At 38.7% G+C, this 20960-nt stretch overlaps 1 protein-coding gene across 9 annotated transcripts in view; it reads right to left on the bottom strand.

The window, feature by feature from the left end:
- The window catches only part of TMEM263 (transmembrane protein 263), a 27460-nt gene extending 6500 nt beyond the window's left edge, over positions 1–20960 (bottom strand). The window contains exons 1-4 of one of the 9 annotated variants that reach the window (XR_008512119.2): positions 20869–20960; positions 9434–9503; positions 4931–5469; positions 1560–1664 (exon numbers count right to left, since the gene is read on the bottom strand). Coding sequence is in view for 6 of the 9 variants with exons in the window: in XM_002823689.6 (XP_002823735.2) it covers positions 5183–5469; positions 9434–9497 (351 nt within the window). In the remaining 3 variants the exon portion in view is untranslated. Of the gene's footprint in view, positions 1–1559; positions 1665–2563; positions 5470–9433; positions 9504–16433; positions 16531–17224; positions 17244–19449; positions 19518–20222; positions 20317–20536; positions 20840–20868 lie in introns of those variants that run through there. The other 8 variants (XR_008512120.2, XM_002823689.6, XM_063711882.1 and 5 more) reach the window with 8 other exon arrangements.

The raw sequence follows: 20960 nt of genomic DNA, 5'->3' as shown, positions 1-20960 counted from the left end.
GGGAAAGTGGGTGATGGTTAGTACTAATTTTAGGGGTGGTGTTTCAAGTTTCCATTTCTGAACCTTGTTCCAAGATAAACATACCCAGATAAAGAACTGACTCACTTTCAGCTGTGAAGTCTGAACTTTGTAACAAATGTACAGCCAAACAATTGACTGACAACATCTGTGCATTATTTGTACATGGCTTAAGTATAATGAAAAAATTATGGAAGATGCAGGCAGTATCCTCACTCTTCACTCCTTCAGCAAATGTAAGTACCCTTACTATCCAAATCTGTTCACTTCCTATAGGGAGCTCTGTATAGAAAAGTGCTTTACGATTCTAAAAGTACCATTGCTCACTCTTCTATGGATGAGGAGACTCAGGGTAAGTCACTTACCCAAGGTCATGCAGGAAGGTTTGTTCAAGAATAGCAGCCAGTACAGTTGGAGCAGGGTTGAGTGACTGGGAGAGTGGCACAAGAGGAAAGAGGCAGCACAGGTCCATCTAAGGAGCAGAATCTCATTTGAAGTGTGATGGGAAACCCTTGGAGAGTTTTCAGTTTACGCTTCTTGTCCTGACATAAAGTATCAGGGGCGCTCTTGCTCTTTCACTCTGAAGTGTCTCAGTTGGGAAGACATTATATGTGATATGGTTACCTTGGTAGTTAGATGTCAATTTTGAGATGCCTACTAGACATCCTAGCAGGGATATCAAACAGGCAAATGGCTAAGTCTGGAGTTGAGTTTCAGTCAGAACTGAAAATACATATTTGGGGATCATCTGCATATCTATGCTATTTAAAGCCATGGCTCTAGGTTAGACTGCCTGGGGGAAAACAAAGTGCAGATTTGGAGTAGGGTGGTTGGCCAAGCCTGGAAAAAGACTGGTCAAAGCAAGAAGTTGGTCACAGGAAGAAACAAGGACATGGTCAATAATAACGAAGCCACTGAGGGGGTCAACTAAGACATAGAGAAGTGACTAATGGGTTTAGCAAAAAGGAAATAATTGGTTCACACTATAGAGTGATTCTGGGCCAGGCACTGTGGCTCACGCCTGTAATCCCAACACTTTGGGAAGCCAAGCAGGAGAATGACTTGAGGCCAGGAGTTTGAGACCAGCCTGGGCAACATAGATCCTGTCTCTATAAAAATGTTTAAAAATTTTTTAAATCAGCCTGGTGTGGTGGCACACACCTCTAGTCCTAGCTACTTGGGAGGGTGAACGGGGAGGATGGCTTGGGCCCAGAAGATCAAGGCTGCAGTGAGCTATGTTCACACCACTGCGCTGCAGCCGGGGCGACAGCAAGACCATGTCTCGGGGGCGGGGGTGGCGGGGAGTCATTTTGAGGAGGGTGAAAGCGAACATACAATAAAAGGGCATATTAGAAAGTTTGAGTGAGCATGTGTACTTTGTGGCCATTAATTTAAAAGGAGACTAGTCAATACAGCAGCAAAATTTAAGTGCTCAGATCTAGCCACAGAGAACCAGAAGTAGTTTCAGTTATAGAAATACATTTGTAGCTTACTCTAACTTGAAAAGATTACATTCTTAATCAATTATGCAGTATACTGACTTTATTTTCCCTTAGGGCCCATTCCATTGCTTTTGGTTCTTGAACCTCTGAAATTGTTCTGCTTTGCCTTTTTTTTTTCATTCATACATTGTAACTCAGATCTTCCTGTGAAACAGAATTTTAAAAATTCAAAATCAGTAACATAGCAGGGGGAGATATCCTTTCATAAAACACTAGAGTCAAATTCGATTTCCTCTGTGAAAAAACGCTCTTTAACAAAATTAGATTTTCTTCAATTTGTGTAAAATCACACTAAACTCATTGCTGTAGCAAAATGTGGTCACCAAAGTAGATATGGTCACGTGAAAGACTTCCGGTAAGCTGCAAGTCAGACAGCCTGGTCAATCAAGCATACAGGCTGCGCTGAATGTCAACACTAGAATAAAGGCCTAGTTACTGAGTAGCCCCATTTCTGTTCCTGGACATAAGCTGGAGAAGTTGTGACCTACACTAATTCAAAAGTGATACGGAAAATTCGACTAACATTGAAAGTTAGCCTGTTCTGTATTTGTAAGGGAATAACGATACTTCCTTCATAAGGCCCTCATGCTGATTAAATGAGAAGTATGGCCAGTACCTGGCAGGTAAGCAGATGCCCAGTAAATATCAATTTTCTACACTCCTCCCCACCCCTTTTAGTCAGTCATTTCTTTCCAGTGAGATGTCTCAGTTGGTTCCACAGCTACTTGGAACAGAGAGAAGTGCTCCCTGCTTTATAATCCATCAGTTTTCAAACTTTGTTGTACACAAGAATTACCCAGAGAGGTTCTTAAAATGCAGTCCTGGGCCCCACCTTGCAGAGATTTGGCAAGTTGGGGTAAAACCTAGAAATCTACACTCTTAATCTTTATTATTAGGGTTGCTTAAAATATATTTGTATTTCATGGTTGTGTCAGCATCAAAATACATATCCAAAGATATGTTTGTACATTACTATCAAAAAAATTTTAAACTGGCTACAGCACTTTCTGAACTGCAAAGTAACTAAAAATGGTAAGATCACCCTGTTTTAAAGTTTCCTTTATTTCTTTAGATCTTTATGAAACATTCCATCGTTTGCAGATCATAGTGCTTTATTAACAAATTCATGTGTTCTTTTCCCATCCCTTTAATACAAAAAAATTATTCATCAGTTATTTTCATCTGACATTTCACTAAGTACAGAATGCATAATGTCAACATTATTAGATCAGCCATTCAAGTGGGTCACGTAAGTTTATCCTCATTGTGCCAAATACCCACTCAAAAGGATAAGCTGAATAACAGATGCCTCCAGGCGTATACAACCACCTTAGTTTCTTGACTTGAACTAGTCCTGTTTAACAGGTCAAATTGCTAGTCTTTCTAAGTAAACTAAAAAAGACTCAAGTATACAGCTGTACATACATATCATCAGATGGTAAATTCATTTCAACAAGAACCTCTATAACTAACTGTACATTTGTACGGTTTTCTGCTATCATTGCAAAAGCCCCTCTGAACAAAGTTACAGTTTAGAATTTAAAACAATCCTGATGAGACAAAACGTACCAGGTGGCTTTTCTGTAGCAGAAATTAATTACAACCATTTTACTCAAGCAATTTTAAAGACAGGCAAAGTTGAAAATAAATATGCAAGCATACAGTAAACAAAATGTCTATACTGAGAAATTCAGACACAAAGCACAGTGGAGTCTATAACTGTAGAAGTTAGAAATACAAACTAGCAATGAAGCAACAATCTCTTCCAAATAGCAGGAAACAAGTTCTCCAATACCATTATTTAAATAATTATTTAGTGTTCACCTATTGGAGTTTTTTTTAATCCCGTTTGCTGATTATGACATTTGACCAGAATCCCAAGAAATACCTTAAATCATACTGCATGAAATAAATGACCATTTAATTCCTGATTAGTTGAACTCCTTAATGACTTTTCAGTTTTGTATATAATAGAAAGGTTCAAGAACCTTTGTAAATTTGCTTACAATTGCTGCTGGTATTTATGAAAGCTTTTAAAAGTTATGTTATATTCTTCTGCATTTGTTGATTCCACATTAACGTAATTCTCAAGTATTTTATAAACAAGCCTTGGGTGTTAGAATGGTCTGTTTCAAATTTTCAGGCATGCTATTTTGACTTACTTACTGCAAGGTATCACCCCCCTTCCTCCCCTCCACTATAAAAAAAAAAAAAAAAAAAGTTGGCAGAATGGAGACAAATTTCCAGATTTAAGTAAAAAGAAATTTAAGATTTTCCCAGACTTGGATTATAATCCTTGGTGGACAGGAATACCAAGTATATATGCCAATTGTTAAATGTTTTATGAAATTAAACATGAAACAAAAAGAAAATGAATTCCGGCTAAATCATACTAAGAAGGAATGAGACATGAGACATATTAATAAGATATGACACATTTATCATCCATAATCAAACACTTCAAATCCCTGACTGAAATTGGCTTGAAAAATGATACAAACTCTACGGCTGCTTTAAAGGACTGTAAGATAACATGTTTTTAAAGCCTATATAAATCACTGAAGCACTTTTATATATTTTATATTCAAAACTAATCTATGGAGCTCATTCCATTCCATTTAAAATAGTAAGTCCTCACATACTTGTGGTTACTTTTACAGTGTTTTTAAAAAAGGAGTACTGCTAATAATTTAAGACATCCTAAAGACAGAATAGGTGTGAAGGCTTCTTTTTATATTTGGGGTGTTTTAGGTAATTTTTAAGAACTTAAAATTATTATTTGTTCCTCCTTAATATGAAACTCTTCCAAAATACCTTCTAACCAGTAAGTAAATGTTCCGTAGGCACTGTGAGGTGTATTAATGATGAAGCATGAACCCAGGCTGAGAAGTGTACAATTTGATTTTAACTACTGCCAAAAGAGTTAACAAGCACTGTCTTATCCACTGACAGCAGGAAATGTCTTTACCCCACTACTCCTGAGATTCTAAAGAGGGAAAACTAATTTCACAAACAAACTTTAAAAGAATCCATAGATGATTCTAAGAACAGCACATATTCAGGGTATTAGAAAAGATGTTTTCTTTTGTAAGGCATAACAAAAGATGGTTAACATTATCATAAAACCATTAATCTTTTCTTTTTAAACTTCTCTAATTCCTGCTAATTTTGCCAGCTTAAATAACAAATGAATGTCTCTTGGCCTAATCAACTATGGTTATAAAAAACTAAGACATCTGAAACTATTAGGCACATCAAAGGTACGGCTTATGTAATTCAAGGTTCCCTTCTTAAGGGGCAGGTGAGTTACCTGGCACATTATACATATGGAACTGTGAAGATCATCTACTAAATTCAACTTTCACATTTTTAGTCAAACTGAAAGACTTATAGTAAATATTCAAACATACCATATCTTCAGTTACAACCGAGTAAGTGTAACATTTTACCAGATAAAAAGCTGGAACTTAAGTATGAGAAACCTTCATATACTGTGCTCGTATTGGTCTCTTCTTTTTAGATGAAAGCCAGTCATCAATACTTTCAACACAGCAGTTTAGAAGATAAATGTCCAAAACAGTTGACTTGGTTGTAGTCCATAATTTAGCAATTCAATGCCATTGGCATTATAGTGCTGTGGAGCGCAAGTGTATCTCTATATTTTAGTCAGATTTGTCTTTCTTCTTTCCTGTTAAGGGCACTTTGTTTACAACAGCAGACCCAACAGCTGTAACACCTCCAGCCACAGCAGATACACCCCCTTTCACCAGCCCTATTCCCATGGAAGGCACAGTTGTAACAGCTGTTTTGGTCACTTCCAGACTCTTTCCACCAATCCAAGCCACACCACCAATGGTGGCACCAACAGCTCCCTTTGTAACACTGAAGATACCCCCAGTCACACGGGACAACATGCCTGGCTGCTGCTGTGGGTGATCTTTCATTGAACCTAATGAGAGAAAATATCATGAGACAATCAAATATAAGTCATAAGTCTTTAAAAGAACAGTACACATCATTAAGTAACCTAAGACTTCCTCACAACAGGAGGTTGATTTGATAAGGCCAACCACACCGATTCAAAGACACTGAAGAGCTCTTCCTTCGGGGTATAGTTGTACATGTTTTTACAATATCTTGGTCCAATGCTAAGTCTTAGTATCTATGAGAAGAAATGCTTTAGAGACTAGACAACTTTTGTAAAACAGAATCCTATTTTAAATGTTTCCTTGGTTTACGGTTTTGTTAACAAATAACCTTTATTTTACATCCTAAAACGAACATGAAAAAATAAAAACATAACTACATTTGGCCTTCATTTCCTTGATAGGATTTAATCAATCATTACCGAAACAATCTTCTTTGTAAAAAGCAGTAGTTTTCAAGGTATGGTCTGGGACCACTGCAGATGCCGAAGACCATTTCAGGGGGTCTACAAGGTAAAAACTATTTTCATAATATTATTAAAATATCATATTATTTTAATAATATTAAAATATCATTTGTCTTTTCACTTTCTGTCATGAGTCTATAGCAGAGTTTTCCAGAAGCAGAATGATGTATAATACAACAGACTGAATGCAAAAGCAGCTGCAAGAATGTAGCTGTCTTGCATTAATCCAAACATTAAAGAGATTTGCTAAAATGTATAAACCAGTATCACCTTGCTCACAATTTCCACAATTTTTTTTGTTTTGAAATAATTACTATTCATAAAAATATTTTAATTATGTTAATATGGGTTTTTAATGCATAAAATATTCAAATTTCTCAGTTTTTATTGTTAATATAGTAAATACTGACAAAGACACAGCTCTTTGGGGCCTCAATTTTTGACATTGTAAAGGCATCCTGAGACCAAAAAGTTTAAGAACCCCTATTAAGTAAATACGTTTGGGTCTCTGCTCTGTCTCCCTTACTGACGTATTTAAAGAGCTAATACTATGTAAAAATTAAAAACTATTCATCATTTAAAATCGTGTTATCTACCTAAAAAATCATTTTTATTCAGACATAAGTAGGATAGAGAAACTATAGCTATGGTTAACACTTAAAATTACTGCCTCAGTAATTCTTATGAAAGAGAGTGTGTGCTTTAAGTATCTAGTTTTTAAAAACTAGAGATATCCCCCATAAAAGGTAATAGCAATATGAAAAATTAAGCTGTATCTAAGTCATGAGTTTATTTTCTTTGGTTTTTTTTTTTTAAATAGAGCCACATATATTAGCATGTAAGCTCAAACTTAGGAATAAAATGACTAGCAGAAAGATTTCATAAAAATTTGCACCAGCTTGAAATGAACATAGGTCTTTTCTCTTTAGTAACCTAATAATTTTTTTTTTTTTTTTGAGACGGAGTCTTGCTCTGTCACCCAGGCTGGAGTGCAGTGGCGCAATCTCGGCTCACTGCAAGCTCCACCTCCTGGGTTCACGCCATTTTCCTGCCTCAGCCTCCTGAGTAGCTGGGATTACAGGCGCCCGCCACCACACCCGGATAATTTTTTGTATTTTTAGTAGAGACAGGGTTTCACCGTGTTAGTCAGGATGGTCTCAATCTCCTGACCTCGTGATCAACTCACCTCGGCCTCCCAAAGTGCTGGGATTACAGGCGTGAGCCACCGCGCCCGGCCTAGTAACCTAATAATTTAAGCAGCAACAACACATAAGCATTGGTGTTTTTCTAAACTTCATGGAAAAATATTTGGTACTTACACAATTCAAGCTTTACCTCTAAAAAAGAGGGGTAAGTTACTGGGTACATAAGTCCAACTAAGAGCACCAAAACTATTAGATTCTAGCAGAATGAAGTTCTCAGAGAAGGTATCATGGGGAAACTGACAATATTTGATGGAGAAAATAAAAAATTCTGAAAACTGAGCTTTCCAATGCACAACGCACAAATTTACCTTGAGATAGTTTTTCTTTTCATTGTCTGAAGATTTTACATTGTATCACAAGTGGGAAAATCTCACTGACTAGTCAAAATATCTTTGCAAAATAGTGCATAAATACAGATACAGCAATAGCTATAAATTTTAAAAACCAAATATTTTTATGAAAACTACTTAAGTAATAAGTATAGTTAATACAAATTTTTAATAACTGAAGTAAAAGACTTAAGATATAGATGGGCATTTGAATATATTAGTTATAAAATTATGATGGAAAGGATTACATAATTGGTAATTCTTCTGTAATCAAGGTCACTAGCCCTAAGAAAAAAGGCAAAATCCTGATTTGAGGCTACAACAGATAACTGCCTCATGCCAAATATCTCATTAGTAAAACTACCTTGCCATGCCAAATTTGGTACACATGCATTTAAAGAAGACAAATAATTGTTCTTAATCAAATCAGATAAATAATTAATGCAGTTGATCTCTTTTATTACAGTATACTCTTAATTATCACCATATAAATTATCTGCTTTGCAGATTCCTCTTGTTTAGTGGTTGGCATAGAAAGACATTCTGCTTTGTTCTCTTCCTTGACAATCATGCCCCTGGATGGCCTTAATTTATCCCTTTCCTGATTTCTTTCTCACAAAGTCCTTGTTAACCTTCTCACTGAGCCCTAACTTTTCAAAACTCCATGGTTCCAGACCTAAAAATGTAAGGCATGGAAAAGAGCTAAGTTAGTAATTTCCCAGGCTACTCCTCCACCAAACTAAACTAAACCTAATCAGATAGTTCTTTTTTTTTTTTTTTTTTTTTTTGAGACGGAGTCTCACTCTGTCGCCCAGGCTGAAGTTCAGTGGCACGATCTTAGCTCACTGCAACCTCCGATAGTTCTTTTGAATTCTTTATGGCTTAAGTGTAAACTCTTTGTTGCTATTTTCCTAGCAATTTCATTTTTGCCTACCAATAAAAGAAATATAGGAAGAAAATTTTAGACAATGGGTAACAGAACTAGGAAAAACTATATAATACCTAGAGTCACAACCTCCAGCCCTAGTAATCAACATGCAATTCTCCAAGGAGATCACTATTTGGATTAAGTTTAGTAACAGTCTATACCAAAAACATGCCTCTAGTCATTTTCTGTATGTACTCAGGACATTCAGGTGTGTTTCCAAGGGTTTTTGAAGAATTAAAATGATTCATGATATCACAGTTTTCAAACTCAAAGAAAATTATGACTTAAAAAGACAAATGAAGCAGATCCCAAGATCATGTGTTAATAGAGGAGGAGAGGTACCAATTACAATATAATGAATAATAGGAGTTTAAGAACAGATCTCTAATGCCTCTTGCATTAGGCTGATTTTGTATGCAGGATATCAAAACTAAACACAGTCCATCCTTCCTCTGTATCCATCCTCACCCTTTACAAATGAAAGGATACTTATACTTCTAAAATGGTCTTAAAAGAAGAATGACAGCAAAATATTATGCCTTGTATGGTAAAATTGTGTCCCTATTCACCACTATCTATGCTTTCTTATTAGAAGCTAAAAATGTTATCTTCAATTATTTTGGGGACATATTTACTGACAAGGTAAACAGGTTATATTTCTTTAATATAATTTAATATAATTTAATGAGTGGTGGCTCATGCCTGTAATCCCAGCACTTTGGGAGGCCGAGGCAGGTGGATCAACTAAGGTCAGGAGTTCAAGACCACCCTGGCCAGCATGATGAAACCCCTGTCTCTACTAAAAATACAAAAAATTAGCCAGGTGTGGTGGCAGGTACCTGTAATCTCAGCTACTTGGGAGGCTGAGGCAGGAGAACTGCTTGAACCCAGGAAGCGGAGGTTGCAGTGGGCCAAGATCATGCCACTGCACTCCAGCCTGGGTTGACAGAGTAAAACTCTGTCTCAAAAAAATAAAATAAAATAAGTAAAAAATAAAAACTATCAGAACTTTAATTCAGTATATTTTTCCATTCTTAGTGTTACAGATGCATACTTACCTTCTGGTGGTTCATCATTAAGGTATGATGGGATTTCTTGTTGATTTTTATCTGTCTGATTCATGATCTCCTAAAAAAACATACAAACACATTTCATTTTAACCTCAACATATGAGACTACCTCTTATCACATGCTAAATTGTGATTTCATCAACATTATTCAGATAAACAACATTTTGTACCCACTATACAACTAGTCTTCATCTTGTTTCTCTCCTACTTCAAACTGCGGCATTTAATAAATACTTTAAATTATACCAGTAGACAACATAAATCTTATGTGAAACACCCACCAAAGAGTGGCAGTCATAGTATAAGTTTTCCTATGTTGTTACTGTGGTGCTTCAACTACAACTGAAAATTACTCACTGAAAGAGAGCTGGAAGGTGGGGGTTAGCCGACAAAAATGTTGTTTCCTCCTACAGAATACTGGTTAATTTAATTGTAATTTATTTCACAATAGACTTAAAGAAAAAAGTATACCAGAACTAAAAAAGGTGTTCCCCAGACAGAATGGCTATTATTAAAACGTCAAAATATAACAGACGCTGGCAAAGCTGCAGAAAAAAGAATGCTTATACACTGCTGATGGGAATGTTAATTAGTTCAGCCACTGTGGAAAACAGTTTGGAGATTTCTCAAAAGAACTTAGAACTACCATTCAACCCAGCAATCGCATTTCTGGATATAACTCAAAGGAATATAAATCGTTCTACCACACACGTGTTATGTTCATCACAGCACTATTCATAATAACAAAGACATGGAATCAACCTAGATGCCCATCAACAGTGGACTGGATAAAGAAAATGTGGTACATATACATCATGGAACACTATGTAGCCATAAAAAAGAATGAGATCATGTCCTTTGCAGCAACACAGGTGGAGCTGGGGGCCATGATCCTAAGTGAGTTAACACTGGAACAGAAAACCAAATACCGCATTTTCTCACTTATGAATGAGAGCTAAACACTGAGTATACATGGACACAAAGAAGGTAACAAGAGACACCAGGGCCTGCTTATAGGTGGTGAGTGGAAAGAGAGTGAGGATCAAAAAACTGTCTATTGAGTACTATGCTTATTACCTGGGTGATGAAATCATCTGTACACCCCACTCCCACAACACACGATTTTACCCACGTAATGAATCTGCACATGTACTGCTGACCCTAAAATTTGAAAAAATTAATAAATAAATACTAAGGTGTTCTATCTGAGAAAGTCTTTAAAAAAAAGACATCCCTCTCTTGTAATGATGACACCACCAATCTGAATCAGTAACAGATCAATTTTGATGACTTTTTGCTGTTCTTAAAGCTCTTATGAACAGAGGCAGTTAACAGAATTCAAAATTTACTGTACAAAAATATATATATATGTATATATCAATATCAATACAGACGGAAAAAAATCTCTGCCATCATGAAATGGATACTCCAATGGGGAAAGGCAATAAATAAATACAAAGAGAGGACTATATGTCAGTGGTATTTATATGCTATGGAGAAAAAGGGGTGGATGAGAGGGTGTGATACTTTATTTTTGTATAATTTTTTTTTTTTGAGACAGAGTCTCACTCTGTCGCCCAGGCTGGAGTGCAGTGGTGCGATATCAGCTCACTGCAACTCTGCCTCCCAGGTTCAAGTGATTCTTCTGCCTCAGCCTCCCGAGTAGCTGGGACTACAGTCGTGCATCACCATGCCTGGCTAATTTTTGTATTTTTAGTAGAGATGGGGTTTCACCATGTTGGCCAGGCTGGTCTCGAACTCCTGACCTCAGGTGATCCGCCCACCTCGGCCTCCCAAAGTGCTGGGATTACAGGCATGAGCCACCGCGCCCGGCCAAGGATGGATGGGGAGAGGATATGATATTTTAGATAGGATAGTCTGTGAAGGCTTTACTGCGATGACACTCAAAGAAGGTAAGGATACAAGATATTTAGGTGAAGAGTCTTTGCGGAAGAAGAAATGGCAAGAGCAAAGGCCCTGATGTGGGAGCTTACCTGGATCAGCAAGAAGGAACAGCCAGTAAAGTGTGGCAGGGTCGCATCAAGGGCAGTAGGAGAGGAAGTCAAAGAGTGAGGTCTGGATCAACATAGGCCCTTGAAGGCGATGATGGAGAGTGGCTTTTAACTGAGTGAGATGGGAAACTAGTAAAAGGCACTGAACAAAAGAGTAAGGTGATCTTTTAAAAGATCATTCTGGCTGCTGTAAGGAATACAAGCAATAGGCGAACAACAGCAGAGGCAGAAAGTCCCATTAGGAAACAACTTCAATAATCCAGGCCAAAAAATGTTGGTGGCTTGGATGAGGGTGGTAGAGGCAGAGGTTGTGAGAAGTGGGACTTTTCAAAGGTGATTTTAACTTCATGGAATTCATCTTCTTATGACTTTAAAACGTAAATCCTACTTAAGATGAGACTTCTCTGCACCCCTGCTGAGTCCAGCAGCACATGTTGTGTTTAATAAATAGCTTTCAATTGCTCTAATGAAAATCCTGACTCAGGTCATTTATCAATGGCACCTAATCTTTCCTGGTTTGGTTTGAGAATTTAGCACATCATCCCAAACATAAGATTTAAAAAGTAATAGTAAAGCTAAGTAATCTCTCACAGAAAAACCAGTAAGAATTTCAGCATTACTGGGAAAGGAGGTTCTTGATGGATGTGCCTTAATTTTAAAACTCCCCAACCACAAAGGTTCATTTATTACCATTCACATTTATGTTTTCTTTGATCTATCATCATGGTAAGATCATAACAAATTATACAGGATGGTGGTTAAGGCTTTGGGGTCAGAGTGCCTGAGTTTGAATCTCAGCTTGACCATAAACTGTATAGAAGAGGACAAATAACTTCATTAAATACTTGCTGTTTAGGATAGTTAAAATAAAAATCAAAGACAATTCTAGCCTTAACCCTAAGATGAGAATACTATTTAACAAATTCCAAAATAAAACATGCGGAAATTCCTGGTAGAATATGTGTGTCCCTTCTGAGAAATGATGATTTTGAAGCCACTTACTTCCCTGCTGGACTATTAATTTCAAGAGGACAGACACCTTTGTCCAACTTGTTCATCATGGTAATCTCAGTACTATATATTAATACCATACACATAGACACAAATCCAGGAGATCACTTGGCTGGTCAATCAACAGAAGGTACCATACCCTACAGAGAAATATGGGAAATTACATATACCCATACATCTTACATATTTTAACTGGAGTTTAAAAATAGGTGTGATTATGACTGTAACCGCATATATTTCAAAACGGACTTTCTGGTGCCTACCCCATAAATCCCTACCAACAGTCTTACCTTTTATTTCTAATACAGTATCCCTTAAAAACAATTATTTTTCTATACCTATCTTGTAATTAAGAAAAAGACCACAATTTTTAAAAATTAGTTCTGCTTCATGAGAGCATAAGATATATACAGTTTAATCTAAATAATATGAATTGACTTCATCCTTCTGTGGGTAGGCAATAAGAACCCATGAGCAGAGCTATACTGTCATATCTGTGCCTTAAGACTCTAACTGAAGCAAGAAGAGATGGAAGGACCGAGAGATTAATACAGTATGTGGCTACTTTAGTAGTCCAGTAAGATAGAATTTTCTGACAGTCTAAACTCTGCCAGATTTTCATGTCTAAATAAATGCTTTGGACCAAAATACCAGGGTCACCTTTGAATTGTGCTTTTTTTTACATTCCCATCTAATTATCGGTAAATTCTGTTGCCTAAATAAATCCAGAATATAACCATTTCTCATTACCTCCTACTGTTACCACTTTTAAGCCACCATAATCTCTTACTTGTAGTACTGCAAAATCTCTGAATGGGTCTCCCAGCTTCCACCTTTGTTCTTCTTTCAGTCCAGTCATGTCATACTCTGCTTAAAATCCTCCAACTGCTTCCTATTTTGCTTAGAATAAAATTTGGAGTCCTTATACCTTTGCCTTTGAGGCCAGATACTTAACCGCCATCTCCACTTTCTACCTCTTGTTCATTCCAGTCTAGTAACACAGAGTTCCTTGTTTATCCTTTCCTCGAAGCCTTTTCCCCAGTATATGTACATGGCTCAGGTCCTTCTGCAAATATCCCCTTATCAGAAGATGTCCCCTGACCACCTTATAATAGATGAGCAACCTCCACTCTTCTTATCATTTTCACCTAATCTGCTTACTTTGGGTCTCTCCCAATTAAAATGTAAGCTCCATGAGAACAAACGCTTGGTTTGTTCACTACTCTATCACCAGAGACTTAATCAATGATGCATGGTTGACACTCATATACCTGAATTTTTTGTAAGAAGTAGAATGTAACTTGGGTATTAATGTGAGATGAAAGGGAGAATCTCATGTCATATTTCTAGTATAAGACAGAGATGATGAACACAGAGAACATCAGAAGAGAAACCTTTTGAGAGAAGATGAAGGACTTGTTTCTGAAAAAGCTGTATTTGAAATGCCTTCAGGGCATCCACACTTGTTCAGCAGGCAATTGGATTTAAGGGGCCAGAGATTCAGCATAAAGTTGGAGTTAGAGTTGAGGTTCTAAGAGCGGTTTGAAGTGATAGCTGAAGCTCTGAGCAGTGGGTGATATGATCAAGGAAAAGAGTGATGAGAAGCCGACTGACAGCCTTAATTGGCCAGCTCATATTTAAGAGGTGAGCAAAACAGAAGCCAGCAAAAACAAACAAAACACATCTGAAAATGAACAAATGAGTACAGCCTCATGGAACACAAGAATTTATAAGCTTCCAAAAGACATACATTATGCAGATGTGAAAATAACTTATGATCAAATACTACAGAAATATGCTAATGCTATATTTAGAGACTGTAAAAGGCATATATCATCATGCCCAATTTTTTAAAAAATGCATACAAAAAGACTGGAAGAAAGTATGCCGAAGTATTAATAAAGATTGCCAGGGGCGGGGGGGTAGAAATACATAAGTTTTACATTTTACATACACATGCATGAAGTAGTATACATAGCATTTATGTATTTATAGTATATATAGTATTTGTATATAGTATTTTTATACCTACACATAGAAATATGCACAAATACATATACATAGAAATATGCATAGTTAATTAACATCTATAAATTTTCTTCCATAAAAATGTGTTGCTTTTATAATTAAAGAAAAATACATATTTTCAAGTCTTGGAAATCAGTAATATTCATAAATATTTTTAAAGATTATGTAGTTCATCAAATCCTAATTATTCTAAGTTTTAGCCACAGATGAAGTTAATAATCTAAAAAACAATGTACTTGAATCACATGATGCTTTAAGAAAATGGTATCACTGAGTTTTGTTCACAGTTATGTCTTGGGTAAGGAAATCCTGACAAACAGCCTTATGCAGGTTATTACTATATTAACTGTACAATACTGTTAAAGACATTACCCACTACAACACTTAATAGCTCTGATACGGAACTCCACATTAGAAATTTCTTCAGAGGTAATTATTTAGAAAATGTCTTGTTTCCCCCAAATATTTAGCATGTTTTCTTAAAGATATAGGCATTTTTATATTTAAAAGATACAAAGGTATGATGTCTTCCTTCTCTTTGGCTTCCAGGAAGCTTACAGCTAAAATCCCAGCTCAACTAGGTAGGCTCCTGTGGCCTGCACAGTTGTGTCCTATCTTCCTCCACACTTCCACACCTCCTCAAGACTGCTACTTGGATTGCTATTTCTCCCTGGTTTGCAATTTGCGTATCTTATTTACATATTTTTACCAATTTGTTGGTACATGTTTTTGTTGTAAGCTGCCAGATAGTATTTGTGGGATAAGTAGAATAAAAAGAAAATATTGTAATCCCAGCACTTTGGAAGGTTGAGGTTAGAGGACTGCTTGAGCTAAGGAAGTCAAGACCAGGAAAACATAATGAGACTCTGTCTCCACCAAAAAAAAAAAAAAAAATTGACTGGGCATGGTGGTGCACGCCTGTAGTCCCACATATTTGGAAGGATGAAGAGGAAGAACTGCCTAAGCCCAGGAGTTTAAAGCAGCTGCAGTGAGCCATGATCATGCCATTGCACTCCAGCCTCAGCCACAGAGCGAGAACCTGTCTCAAACGATAGGACAGGACAGGACAGGACAGGACAGGATGAAGAGAAGAGAGGAGAAGAGAAGCGAAGAGGAGTATCCACATATACTTTAAGCATCACAAGAAGAAATACATACCAATATATGGCCCAAATTTGGGGTTTAAAAAAAAGAAAACTCTAAGCTAGAGTCATGCTTTCCAAATGTACCTTTTTAAACTTAGGCAGTGGTGTGCCAAGGACTTAAGAATACACAGGAGAGACATAATGCCTGCATTTAATCTAGAGTAATTTAAAATACTGTTTTATTTTTAAATTCACACACAGTAAAAAGTGAAATGAAAAGTGCTTTGAGCATTGTGTTTTTTTAAAAGATAACTAGACTTTCAAGAGATTTCACTCTCGCCTGGGGCTGCTTCCGGGTATATTCTCAGACTTACCAGCTCTCCCTGCCAGTCCAACCACACTCCCACTCCCACGCCCACCATGAGTTCATTCTGGCCTTAAATTAGGAGTATTTCTGTAGAGGAGTATGAAATGTAAAAAGCTAGATACTATTATATAGAAATATTCAATTGCATTTAAAATGTATTAGCAGTAGTTACCAATAAGATTATCAATAAACAAGAAAGTAGCAACTCTGGAGTCCTGCCATGCCAGGCATATGTCTACCTAGACTAGAGGAATTCACTATTTAGAAAGCCTTGAAAGTCCTAAGTGCCACAAAGATTAGTTTCATTGTGACTTAAAAAAAAAACAAGGGCCGGACATGGTGGCTCACACCTGTAATCCCACCACTTTGGGAGGCCAAGGCGGGTGGATCACCTGAGGTCAGGGGTTCGAGACCAGTCTGGCCAACATGGTGAAACCCCATCTCTACTAAAAATACAAAAATTAGCCGGGCATGGTGGCACACACCTGTAATCCTAGCTACTCAGGAGGCTGAGGCAGGAGAATTGCTTGAACCCAGGAGGCAGAGGTTGCAGTGAACCAAGATCTCACCACTGTACTCCAGCCTGGGTGACAGGGCAGAACTCCATCTCAAAAAAAAAAAAGATTAGTTTTGTTTTGATGTTTGGGCATCTTGTACATCACACCTTAATAGCCAGTATGTAGTATCAAAATTCCTCTAGAACTCTTAGAGTAATAAAAATTATTACTAATTTTTAATTAATTAAAAAGCCACAAGTATTTGAGATTTTTTTTTCCTGAATTCCTAATTTGATCATAAAACAGTTACCTTATAAAGGTATTTGCTAAAATCCTTAACTGTGTCATCTGTACTTTTCATTCACATAAACCATTCCAAAGTCCTACACACAAATATGTGCCTAACTTTTAGTGATATTACCTCTTTATGGATATTGCCACTTCGTTACTAAAGAGAAATACTTTTTATATTACTATCCTGCTTATTATAACCATTGCAGGAGACCTGTTTCTCTTATAGTAGGAACTGTGAAGATAAATAGACCCCAATCTAAAACTTTGAAAGGTAAATAATCTACTAATAAAATTTAAGAGTATATATGTAGAGACAAGTATCAACTGACAGTAAAAATTTCAAAATGGGCCTGTAATCCCAGCACTTTGAAAGGCTGAGGCAGGCAGATGACCTGAGGTCAGGAGTTCGAGACCAGCCTGGCCAACATGGTGAAACCCCATCTCTACTAAAAATAGAAAAATCAGGCGGGTGTGGTGGCGGGTACCTGTAATCCCAGCTACCAGGGAGGCTGAGGCAGGAAAATCTCTTGAACCTGGGAGGCGGATGTTGCAGTGAGTGGAGATCGAGCCACTGCACTCCAGCCTGGGCGACAGAGCAAGACTCCATATCAAAAAAGAAAAAAATTCAAAATGACCATTTTTAAATGTTACTCTTAAGTAGTACATTAAAATTATTAAATTCTACACAAACTATCTGCCCTGAACTCACTGAATCATTAATTCAACATATACTTGAGCCCTACTATGTGCCAGGCACCCTGTTACGCAATTAGGAGTTCAGTGTGATTAAGCACACACAGGTACTACTCTAAACTAGAGTTTACAATCCAGTGGGAATAGACTTTTCCGGCACTTACCATTTAGTGAATCATTCAAGAAACAAATATATCTGCTCTCTAGGAGCTCATAATGCACAAGTTTCTATTAAAAACATACTTTCTGGCTGGGCATGCTGGCTTATGCCTGTAATCCCAGCACTTTGAAAGGTCGAGGCAGGAGGATCGCTTGAGCCCTGGAGTTTGAGAGCAGCCTGGGCAACACAGCAAGACCTCGTCTCTACCAAAAAAACAAAACAACACATACTTTTCTAAGGAAGGCAGTAATGACAGACAATAGCTTTAGATAAGTACAAATGATTTAACTTATTCTACAGACATAAATCAGTTCTACCTTTTGGTCCTGAAGTGTGAATAAACTATTACAATACCAACTAAACTGGTTATAAGTGGGTTTTTAAGAAATTGTGACATATGAAAGACTTCTTAGTTGTAGACTGTATATCACGACTACAAACTCATCAGCAGTTACATTAAGCATTGTAGAGATGGGCAGAAATAATTCTTGCCCAGTACAATAGTATCACATAGATTTAGCAGCTGGCAAATACACTGAGCAAGGATTAACAACGCAATTCCCTAAAGGGTAATTTATTCCAATAATAGAAATAAGTAAACAAACACTTCTTGGGAAACTTGTTTTCTTTGATGAATCAATGTTGTTTGTGGGTTTCAGTAATATTTCATATATAAATTTAAAGTTTTATTCATAATAAAAAATTCCGAAAACAGTACATAAATTTTCCTCTGGGTTACCACCCCTCTATACACCAAAGGAAGTTAAATAAAGTTTAACTTTATATAAAGCTTATATAAAGCTTAACTACAAGATACAGTGCACAAGTTTATTGTCAAAGCCACTTAAAACCACCTGTTATTCAACAGTAGGTGCCAATTTCCCTATAATAGAAAAAGACGACTATAAATGAATTAGCTAAATTCTTCTACATATTCTACCTAAAAGAACTTTACCACATCCTCACTCCCATGTTTTAGCTTTTTTGCCAAATAACTGCAAAGAGATTCAAAAATATATTTATATAGAGCTTTACAACATATACACCAACAAGCAGAGTACATGAAAACTCCAGCTTACTGTTTTTATGTTTTTCTAGTTAAACCAACTATCGAGAAGAGTCTGCTTTTAAAGATGGCCCCTGCCCATTAAATCAACAGCAAATAGGCTACAAGAAATGCTCTCAATCTAGCAAGAAAGAAAAGGTCATCTGCCAGTAAAACTTCTAAGTGCCCACTTAGACAAGTAATAACTGACAGTGTCAAAATGGCAATTTTTAAGGGTTATCCTTAAATGAAACATTAAGCAGAATTACAATACTCTATTAAACCAGAGAACCAGTAAACCATCTTCACATTATTTCAACAGATATTTGCATTCCTACTATGTGTCAAACATTGTTAGGCACTGAGGCATCCTTGTGAACAAGCATACAAAGGTCCTATTCTCAAGATGTTTATATATAATCCAGTGAGATATCTTCCGGAAGTAGAAAAAGAGCAAATAAGGAATAACTGAAACAAAGAAAGGTAAAGATTTTCCTGTAGTTAAAAAAAAAAAAATCAAACCCATGCACACACACAGAAATCTGTATATTTGTCTAATGTAGCAACCGTTATAATTACAAACGATGCTTTCTATAAATGGACAAATTTTTACTGAACTTGGTTTCTGGTACATCTGTTCTAACAAAGACTAAAGAAATGAAAGAGGAAAAAGCAAAACAGGATGCATATGGGTTTATCAAAGGCTACTTCTCCCTTTCTTTTTAAAAAGTTAAGCATGGGCGCGAGCGCGCACACACATATACACACACACACACACACACACACACACACACACGAGCGCGCCCGTTTACCTGTTGGTGTGGTATCGATACTCCTGGGGAACCCTTGAGGGCACTCACACCAGCAGAAGTTTCAAAGGCTAAACAACAGCATACAGCAAATAATCACATATAGGAAATATTTTCATTTGGAATTAGCACAGTGTTCACAAGGACGCAAAAACCAAATTAAGAACCCTTCCCTTTTCCCTAGGTGTTTCTAAACCCTTCCGGGCGGCCCCTTCTCTCCCTATTGATCCCTTTAGGCACTAGCAAATCCTTTTTTTTTTTTCTTTAGCAGAGTGAGTGACGTGGCAGGAGGCAGAAAATGACCCTGGAGGCGCCGTGGCTAGCGCTGAGCTTGGCACCTCCTCCCTCCGCTCCACGTTGTACACCCAGCACACCCCCCCAATCCCGAAGGGCTCCAGAATTTCTATGTAAGGGTTTAGGACAGGCGATCTGATTGGAAGTGGGAGCTGGGGGGTCGGTCTTGAAGCTGCGTGTGCAGAGCAGGCAGTTTTTATTTAGACTGGGAGGCAGTGACGGCACGGATGGGTGCTCCAGCACTCCCTGTCACCCCTGGGCGCCGCCAGCACCCTCTCCATTCCCACTTTTACTTTAGGTTAGGCGTGGAGATACAGCCTTCCTACCCAGGAAGAGCTATGGGGGTGTCCACTGGGAAAAAGTCTTGCGTGCCTGAACCCAAAAGGGAGGTTTATCAACAGGTCAGGAGTTGGCAGGGCGAGGAAGCCCAGCACCCAAGCCCCTCCGCTGCATCCCTCTCCCAGGCTGCTGACGCCCCCTACCTTCCTCCTCCGCCCCCAACCCCGAACCCCCAAATGCTAAGAAGTCAGGCGGAGGCTTTCCACGGGTGCCCAAGCTCCAATCGCGGCGGGGCAGTCAGCGACGTATAAGGAGGAGTAGCCCCAGAAGCGAACCTCCATCCGCCCCCAACTTCGTCCCGCCCCTCCCCCTTTCCCGCTGGGGCCTCGCCAAGGCCTCGCTGGGCAGCCAGGCCGGGCACTGGGAGGTGAGGGGCAGGGGCGCCGACGGCAGAGGGCGACGGAGGAGGGCAGGAAGCCGGGACTGCGCCCCTGCCCTCGCAACCCGACTCACTCACCGCCGGGGTCGCGGCCAGCGCTAGGGCAGGGGCCGGGCGGAGTGAGCGGGCCGGTGCCGAGGAGAGCTGAGGCGGCCTGGGCGGCAGCGGCGGCCGGCACAACCCCGGGCAGTCGCGGCTCCGGAGGCGTCCTCTCAGGATGTGGAGCTGGAAGACTGTGGCGGCGGCGGTGGAGGTGGAGACGGAGGCCTCTGGCTGCGGACGTGGCGCCCGACGCGACCCGCCCCTCCGCCGCCTCCTCAGCTCCCGCCTCCTCCCGCGGCTCCGGCTCCGAGGCGCACGCGCGCTCGTGCAGCCCGGGCCCCTCCCGCGCCCACCAGGCACACGCCCACCCGTTTCTCGCAGGGTCCGGCCCTCCCAGCAGTCCCCAGCCGGCCGTGTCCCAATTGCGCACGCGCGACGCTCCGAGGCCCGCTCCCGCCCC

Source organism: Pongo abelii, chromosome 10 (assembly GCF_028885655.2).
Source record: "Pongo abelii isolate AG06213 chromosome 10, NHGRI_mPonAbe1-v2.0_pri, whole genome shotgun sequence".
NCBI classification, from domain to species: Eukaryota; Metazoa; Chordata; class Mammalia; order Primates; family Hominidae; genus Pongo; species Pongo abelii.
The sequence above is the reverse complement of the archived record's forward strand: the minus strand, read 5'-3'. Positions and strand labels throughout refer to the sequence as shown.